General features: G+C 47.0%; 1 protein-coding gene across 3 annotated transcripts in view; it reads right to left on the reverse strand.

Moving 5' to 3' along the window:
• Positions 1-6376, reverse strand: part of FAM114A1 (family with sequence similarity 114 member A1) — a 72377-nt gene extending 66001 nt beyond the window's left edge. For 2 of the 3 annotated variants that reach the window (XM_041752922.1, XM_041752921.1), the window contains exon 1: positions 5682-6119. In XM_041752922.1, coding sequence (XP_041608856.1) covers positions 5682-6012 — 331 coding nt within the window. In that variant the 5' untranslated portion in view covers positions 6013-6119. Of the gene's footprint in view, positions 1-5681; positions 6120-6282 lie in introns of those variants that run through there. The other variant, XM_041752923.1, reaches the window with a different exon arrangement.
• Between the last annotated feature and the right edge of the window lie 3192 nt (positions 6377-9568).

Below are 9568 nucleotides of genomic sequence, written 5' to 3' on the forward strand. Positions count from 1 at the left end.
CCCCAATAACCCAGGCTTAACTCAGGGCTGTCATTAACTAAACCTTCACCCTCTCAAGAATATAGAACATCAATAGCTATCATTTATGGAGTGCCTGTCAAGTGCAGGCTCCTTAAATGTATTCTCTCCTGTTAGATATTATGAGCTCCATTTTATAGGTGAGACAACTGAAGCTCAGAAGTCACACTTTCAGCAAGTTGTTAAATTTGAGATTTGAACCCACATCTAACTTTGAAATTGAACCATATCAGAACTGTATCTGCAGTGCCACCAGCCTCTGCTCACATTCAACCAGTGGCCAAATCCTAGAAGCTCTTTATTCAGAATTCATTTCTTTTTTTTTTTTTTTTTTTTTTTTTAACCTCTCTTCTCACTGCCACCAATCCAGCTCAGGCTCTCAATATGGTTCACACTGATGATTTCAACATTGGATTCAGCCCTTCCCTGTTGCTCTTCCTTTCACTTCCCCATCCCTCCCCATCCTGTTCATACATCCCCAGGGTTTTCCCATTTACTATGGAGATGAGGCCGCCAGCTTTAGCTGGCATTCAAGCACCTCTGCACATCGATGCCACCAGCCTTACTCCACAGATCCCTCCCAAAACCTAGAACGAGACAATGTAAGTATGTGTGCAATGCCTGACATTCACAGAAGATCCTCACATGGCTGTTGGTTCAAAATGTTGTCTTTCACACATTTAAAACCCAGTTAAAATAACCACTGCCTCCACTGTTTGTTCTTCCCAACTGGATATATTTTTTCTTCCTCTGAAGTGCCGAGTGCTTTGTGTCTGTCTCACCTAGGTGAGAGCTGCTTCAGTGTTTTCCTTGTACAGTATGCTGGAAATACTATGAAGACAAGGATCTTCCTTGTCTAGTTTTCATGTTTTATGTGGCAATTAACCTGGTTTCTTGAACATATTGGGGAGCTCAACAAATATGTGTGTTGTTATATTAATATATTTGGAGACTTAAAATTAAAATGTAATTTGGATTACCGTGTTTGTATTTCTTGGGTACTCAGTAGTACGATTACTGGATTGTAGGCACACCTCTATGTTTATAGCAGTGTTATTTACAATAGCCAAACTGAGGAAGCAGCCCATGTCCATCAGATCAACAGAAAAAGAAGACGTGATTTATATATATATATATAAATATATAAATATATATAAGTACATATATTATTCAGCCAGCAAAAAAGAATGAAATCTTGTCATCTGCAATGATGCGTGGAACTAGAGTATTATGCTAAGTGAAATAAGTCAGAGAGATAAAGACAAATATCACATGATTTCATTCATATGTAGAATTTAAGAAATATAACCAACAAGCAAATAAAAAAAAAAAACACAAAAAAAACAGCAAGAGCAAGAGAGCGAGACACACCAAGAAACAGGCTCTTGACTATAGAGAACAAACTGATGGTTACCAGAGGGGAGGAGGGTGCGGGTTGGGGGAGACAGGTGATAGGCATTAAGGAATACACTTGTGATAATCACCAGTTGATGTATAGAACTGTTGAATCACTATATTGTACACCTAAAACTAATATAACCCTGTATGCTAATTATATTGGAGTTAAAATTTTTTTTAATGTAATTTGAAATGAAAACTAGCGGAAAATGCCTTTACCCTATTTACTACTCAAGAGCTACTTTACAGCAAATGGTTCCAAATGATCCATATTGTCTTTCCTTGGTTCCTTCAACATCTAACGTCTCCTTTTAAATAAAAATCCTTGAATTTAGTAATAACACTCCTGTAAACAAGTCTATGAGTGGGAAAGGCAAAAAATGCATACTTCCCTTTAGCTGGCATATAAAGAAAATCTCTGAGTCAGAACCGGGTTAGGACAGGGGGTTGGCAAATTGCAGCCTTCTGGCCAGATCTTGCCCTCTGCCTGCTTCGGTAAATAAGATTTTGTTGGGACACAAACACATTCATTTGTTGATGTACTGTCTATGGCTTTTCTAGCACCGCAGCACCTGAGTTGGGTATTAGAAAAGACCATATGGCTCACGAAGTCGCAAAGCCTAAAATGTTTACTATCTGGCCCTTGACAAAAATGTTTGCTGACCCATGGTCTAGAAGATTGCCTGGTTGCCATGACCTAAATATTCTTGTTTTAATTTATCCTATGAGTCTTGGGGCATAAGGAGAATGGGTTTGTGAATAAATGATGCTTTGACATCACTTTTGTTCCCAGTTTTTATTCATCGATAGCTGGTTCCAGGTACTGTCTGATATTTTTGTGTAAGGTAATTTGAAAATCGTATTATTAATCTGATTAAGGCACTCCAAACTATTTCACTTTTCTGTAAGTAGGGACATGGGACTAAACCTGGCTATAATAAACATTCATGGGCAAATAAAAAACATTTTGGACACTTTGTCGATTATGCTTTGCCCTAAATGTGTCGCCAGGCTATTCATCATGTACTCTAAAATCCTTCAGCATATATCGTGGGACATACATACCGGTTAGTTGTAATTTACAGCCTGGGGTGGTTGGTTAACATCCCAAGTGCCCTATTCAGGAATATACTCCCTGGAGGACTTCAGTTGGCATTCAAAATCTATAGTTGGGTGTCCACCTCTAGAGAGGGTTTCCCAATCACCCTTTTGAGTCAGTACCCCCAAGATGTGCTAATTAGAAAATGCTGAAGATATGCAGACTGGCAAGCAATAATGTACAGGTCAGTCTGCCCTTATATCACCAGGGCAGAAGACATTATTGGATATTATTGAGTTCAGCAGCTTAGCCCTCTTTGAGATATTTTCTAGTTACGCTTGGATTGCAGGAGAACCCCAAAGCCTGATTGGGTTAGCTGAGCCCTGCCTCTAGAGCAGTCCTCACCAAAGGCCAGAGAGGACGGAGAACACAGGTTTCATCAAGCTTGTAAAAACAAGCTGAGGGCCAACCTGCCTTAGGTCCGTTCACCTCAATTGCAGAGAAATGGCTGTGACAAAAACCTCCTTCCCTGCAACTGCTCTGCATGTTCAACCAGCAGTAGGAAGCCAGCCCTTCAGAAATACCCCACATCAGCTGTAAGGTGTTGAACCCACACTGTTAAAAATATTTACGGATGACTTCTATGTTTCAAGACATTTTCACATCAGTTTGGATAATAAAAATGGTCACTATAGTTTTCAGCCCTACTTTAATTTCTTATATATATCTTTAATCTCTATTTACTTCTACCTGCTACAGGTCTGTATTTTCTCTAAACCAAAACCAAAACCAGAAATCTTTTTCCTTTGTTCTCGTAGATCTTTATCTCCTCTGGGTGTTATGACAGGAAAGACGGAGTTAGTTTGAGACTGTGCCCTTTTCTCTGAGGCCATCAGAAAGTGTTGTGTCCTAAAGACACAGCAGCTTGGGCCCAGTGACTGTCGGAGTCCACCAGGACTACAGCTGTGACACATGCTGTTTCCTAGGACAGTCCCCATCTCGGCCTGGGTGCCCCAGAAGCAGTCAGACTTATAAATCTCTCCTGATTTATGGTTTGGAACGTTGATCACTGCAGCCATGTCTTGTGGCTTTGATGCTAGTGAAACTCAACCCACAGAAACAAGGAGGCTTCTTTAGAAAAACTCAAGGAGAGGAAGAGTAGCATATAAAGGAGCCTTTGTGGGCTGGGAATAAGTTAGTTTTTCATGAGTAAATTCATTCATCACCTAAAACGCTCCCAGAACTATGCTAGGTATTGGAACAGCAACATCATAGGCTCCAAAAATAAGTTTAAAACGGAAGACATGGCTACTATCCTTCAGAAAATGAATAATCTGTTTTCATTTTAGCTCTGGTCAATGAAGGTCCACGAAACTACTTCAGCAAACATGAGATGGTTAAACGATGATACAAAACAGCACACCGAATGAGGGAAAGATGTGCCTGAATTAGACTGACCTTGTGCAAAGGAAAACCTTGAAAATAGCTTTGATAGGATTACTTGGGCCTGATGGGAAAAGAGTATGTGCAAATGCCCTGCATCAGGAACGAATTCTAGATAATCAGGATGAACATCTGTGTGGCCCAACCAGGAGGCAGTCTAGAGGAACAGTGAGGGCAGGTCAGTGGTAGGAGGTGGGGGGTGGTACTCTGAGGCAGAAAGAGTGTGCTCTGGTCCCACCATCTCTTTGTGGGCACACAACTCACTCCTGTTGGGCTTCCTCACTTCCTCCTCTGTAAAGACTGGACAAAATGACCTGGATATTTGGTTCCCAAACACCAAAGACTGCGGGACTGGGGCCAGTCCATGATGATAGAGAAAAATGAGGACAAGATAGCAAGTTTTTCATCCATCTAAATTTATTAAAGGGCTGCCTTCATCTTGCAAGTTTAGCCTTCATGCTTTTCTTGGTATTAAATGTCTTTAAAATACCGCATAGTAGTGCAGTGGATGGATTTTTTTAAATGGCCACTTTTGGCAAAATATGAATTTGGTAATGCAATACCCTGGATAAGATCACTGCCCCCAATTTTAAAAAGGGCTGGTCAGAGAGGATCAGGAACAAAAACTCTGGGTGAGAGGTTAATCAGCAGCCAAGGTTCCCTCCTATGAAGCTCAACAAGTGCCTGAGCCCAAGCTCCCCCCAACCCAGCCTGTTTCCTCCCCTCTCCGCCTGTCTCCTATGTACTTTTCTGAAACACAGATGGGACCTATTTACTCCCCTGTTTAAAACCACCAGGATTAAACACCTTTGCATGACACCTGTGGCCCCACACGGGTTCTGCTCCCATCTCTTCATCCACCTCTTGTAACTCTTGGTACACCGAGCGCTGTCGCCTGGCCAGACTCCCTCAGTGACCGCAGCCTGCAAACGTGCCCCCCTTGCCTTTGCCTCCCTGCTTCCTCCGGCCCGGGCTGCCCTGCCTGCAACTGCCAGGCAAACTCCCATTTCTCTCTTTCCACGTCCAGCATCACTTTTTACTCTATAATCGTCCTTAATTTCCTCCACTCTTTTCTCGCATTAACTGCTTCCCCTTCCACGTCCTGTGTGTGTCCGTGTGATCCTCTGCACTGACTTCTATGGCATTTATAAGGAGTCTGCATCTCTGTGTCATTTCCTCCTCCTGGACTGTGACCAACACGCACTCAGCTCGGGTTCTGATCCTCAGATGTTTACAGAACTGAACTATATTATTGTCTGATATTGATCCAAGAGAAAGAATATTTGACATAAGCCAGACTCATAAATACACGGCTACTTATATGGGCTGAATCCTGGTATTCTAGAAGGCTCCCTCTCACCCTCCAATGCCTTCTGCACTGGCTCCGTTGTGCTTCAGACACCACCCTGGAAGTTTCATGCCTTCGCTTAAAGCTTACAGGGTCAGGAGCTGTCAGTCTTCCCTGAGCTCGGGTTCTGATGGAGGAAAGGGAGGAGGGCGCAGGGGGTGAATATGGGTGAGGTTGGGAGGGGCCTCCGGTGAGGAGAGAGACTGTCTCTCCGGTGACCTCGGGGTGGATGGAGGTCGAGAGAGACGCGGATTTCAGAAGCCACCTGCTTGTACGCTTAATGTGGGATGGGATGGGGTGGGGTGGGGTGGGGTGGGGTGGGATGGCGTGAAGAGGGCCCAGATCCTGCCCTGAGCCCACACTAAGAGGTCTCCGGACTCTAGGAAAGGGCAGTGCAGCTCAGGCGCCCGAGCGGAGGCGGCGGGAAATACTCACCAGATTCCGGGGCCCAAAGGGAGACAGTGGGTGAGCGGGTGGGGCCTGGGAGCTGGGGGGCTGCGCAGCCAGGCGGTGCTGGCTCTCCGGGCGCTGGCTGGGGCGGGAGCGCACGCGAGGCCGCGGAGGGACACAGGACCCAGGCGGGGGGGGGGGGGTCACGCCAGAGCCCCCGGCTTTCCCACGGCGGGCCAGCCCGGGCGGGGAGGCTCTGCCCTACGGGACCCGGGGCACCGGGGAAACTTCTCCAGCCTCGCTCGGGGCAGGCTCCGCGGGGGCTGACGGCGGCCGAGGGCGCAGACCCCGAGCGCGGGCGTGTGGGTGTGTGCATGAGCGTGGACCCGGAGCGACACACACTCACACACACACACTCACACGCCCGCACCCACGCAGGGCCCTGGGCCGCGCCGCCCGCGCCTCCCCGGACCTCCCCGGACCTCCCCGGACCCCCCCGGCCCCCCAGCCCTGAGCCCGCTCCTCCCGGCCCCGGCCGACGGCTTCCCCGGGACGCGCCGGGCGGGATGCGGGGCCGGGACGAGGAGCGCCGGCAGGGCCCCCCCGCCCGCGAAGGGGATGCGGAGACGGCGCCCCGGGCTCTTACCGCTCCGGCGGCCGAGTGCGCGCGGGAGCGCCCGGCGGGTCCCGCCCCGCCACGTCGGCAGGGCCGGCGGGGACGCGGCCGGAGGGCGGGCCGGGGGCGGGGGGGACCGGGCGGCCGGCCCAGGAGGAGCCCCGCCCCGCCCCGCGCGCCGCCCGCCCGCGCCCCGGCCCCCGCCCCCCCCCCGCCCCGCGCCCGGGGGCCCACTGGGAGCCTCCCGGCCGGCGGCGCCGCCCCACCTGGGGGGACCTCGGGGGTCCCCGCCACCGCTCCCTTCCTCGCGAGGCGCCCGGAAAACCCCGCAGCGTCCCCGGGAAAGGCTCGCTTCGACTTGAGCAAGAGTTTTCCATGCGCCGACTGTGCGTTCAACAGCTTTCCCTTCCTTCCTTGCTTCGGGGAGCGCCATCCGATGTAAAACCAACTAAACACAGTTCGGAAATGCAGGTCAAGATGCAAAAGCCCTGGGACGCCCCCCTGGCGCAGCGGAGCAGCGGCTGCGCTCAGGTCAGGAGCCGGGTCCCGGGATCGAGTCCCACTGGGGGCTCCCCGCGGGGAGCCTGCTTCTCCCTCTGCCCGCGTCTCTGCCTCTCCCTCTGTGTCTCCCGTGAATAAATAAATAAAATCTTAAAAAAAAAAAAATTCAAAAACATTAGCTGTGGCCCGGGAATTCCACAGTTGCAAGTTTGTCTTAAATAGTCAAATGTAAGAATATGTATGGACAAGGATATTTACTGTGGTTGTTTATGCCCAGGAAGACGCATACATAGTCCATCCCACAATAAAGGATTGTTTTGTTTTTTTTTTTTAAGATTTTATTTATTTATTCATGAGACACACACAGAGAGAGAGAGGCAGAGACACAGGCAGAGGGAGAAGCAGGCTCCATGCAGGGAGCCCGACGCGGGACTCGATCCTGGGTCTCCGCCGAGCCACCGGGGCTGCCCTAAAGGATTGTTTAAAGAGTAGCAGCTTCGAACAGTCTCCTATGCTGTGGCCATTAAAAATTATAACTATGCATCCGACTTGTTGACTTGCAAAGAAAGCAGGCCGTAGCCAAATTTCAAGTCGAGGCCTGGGGAAGTTTACCAAAGTGTATGTACGGTGTATCTTTTCCTGTAAATACATCTATATGTGTATATATTTTACATGAGTTAGGGAAAATACAATTTTAAAAACCGTGATTCTTTCCGAGTTCTGTAATTCTGAGTGCTGGCAAATTTTGTTCAAAAGGCGTGACAGGTGTGTTTTGGTGTTACCATGGACACAAACAATGTGCCTGTGACTTCTGCGCCCGCCTACTAGGGACAGCAGGTACTTTTGCCACACCTGTCCTCCCTCTGCGCTGAACGGCAAGAGCACAATCAGACCTGCCTTGTAAGGGTTGGCTGGTTTCCTTTTCTCCTTTGACCCAAACCACACCTTTCCAATAAAAGAATATCACACAAGGAACCCTAGCCACAAGGGTTTTGTTGCTGACTGCAGATTATGCCCTGCTACTCAACTGCTGCTGCTTCCAAGCCCACCAGGTTTTAGTTCAAAACCTGTTATTTTTTGCAACTTAGAAATTCTTTATTCATTTAAAAAATTCCAGAGTCTTAAAACATATTGAAAAGCAGAGAATAATATGACAAATACTTATTTAAGGAAAAAAGTGGAGAATGACAATAGGTAGATTGAACAACTTTTTTTGTCATATTTATTTTAGAACCTTCTTTTAAAAGAAAATAATGTTAAAGATATTTGGAAATCCTTTCCCTTCCATTCTCCATCTTCCCTGGAGGTAACCATTGTCCTGAGGTGGTTGTATATTCTTCCCACCCTTATTTCTATATTTTACGGCACATACCTTTATCCACAGATACTATACAGGATTCTTTTTCCGGCAGCCCGGGTGGCTCAGCAGTTTAGGCTGCCTTCAGCCCAGGGGTGATCCTGGAGACCCGGGATCCAGTCCCACATCAGGCTCCCTGCATGGAGCCTGCTTCTCCCTCTGCCTGTGTCTCTGACTTTCTCTCTGTTGTCTCTCATGAATAAATAAATAAAATCTCTTAAAAAAAAAAGAATTATTTTTCAATGTTTTAAAATTTTATAAGTAACATCCTATACATTTGTTTACTCAACATTATATTTTTGAGAATCATTTATGTTCATATGTGTAGATCTAATACATTAATTTTGGTCTTTATAGGATTCCACTGTATGAATATCCACAATTTATCTATTTCCCAGTTGATGGAAATTTGGTGCATTTCATGTTTCACTATTATACATAGCGCTGCAATGGCCATCTTTGTGTATGCTTTCTGGTATCCCAGGCTAGAAATGGAATAGCCAGGCCACCGTTCCTAGATTTTTGAAACTGTCCTTCAGTGTGGTCCAACTGAGATGAGGAAACTGGAGGGACTCCGTAAAAATCTACTTTTTGTTCCCTTTCCTGCTTCTATTCATGCTATGACCTACACCCCCACCTTACACATGCCTCATAGTACAAATAATACATGTCCTCCTGTTAAGGGACAAGGAGTTAATGACTTCTTTATTTTTCCAGTACAATAGATAACATCTAAGAAAGGACTGGTTGAGAATGACCAGACAAACCATATTCCAGATCATTGGCTCTAGACATCTCAGTGCCAAGACCCCCTGGCTCCAAGGAATAAGTGACTTATAGAGGATACCTGGACCCTTGTCTTTGTTCTGACCAGTTCTTGGATGCCTGAGAGGACAAATATACTAGACCACAGTCTTCAATAAAAACTCCAGACCCCAAACAAAAACCACAGTAGGGACTTTGGCTTATACTTTGAATGAGAAGAGGATCCTTACAGATTTTGAGTAGGCGTATGTGATGATTCTAGTGTCTGATTCTCACTGGGTTGGAGTGGGATAGGGTGAAGGTGGGTGGGTGGAGGAAAGAGCAGAGGCAAAGAGACCAGTTAGGAGGCCATTGCAATTTATCCATGTAAGAGATGACTATGGTTTGGCCACCATGGGAGCAGTGGAGGGCATGAGAGGTATTTTGCTTTTGGAGATATTTCCAAGAAAAACCCAATGAAATTTGCTCAAGGATTGGATGTGAGGTTTGAGGAAAAGAAAGAAGTCACACATTAGTCCAAGGATTTTGACCCGAATGACTACAAGAATAGAAGTATCATGGGGCACCTGGGTGGCATAGTCAGTTAAGCCTCCGACTCTTGGTTTCTGCTCAGGTTGTGATCTCAGGGTCACGAGATCCAGCCCCATGTCAGATACTGTGCTAAGTGCAGAGTCTGCTTGAGATTCTTTCTCC

This window comes from Vulpes lagopus, chromosome 4 (genome assembly GCF_018345385.1).
Source record: "Vulpes lagopus strain Blue_001 chromosome 4, ASM1834538v1, whole genome shotgun sequence".
NCBI lineage: Eukaryota > Metazoa > Chordata > Mammalia > Carnivora > Canidae > Vulpes > Vulpes lagopus.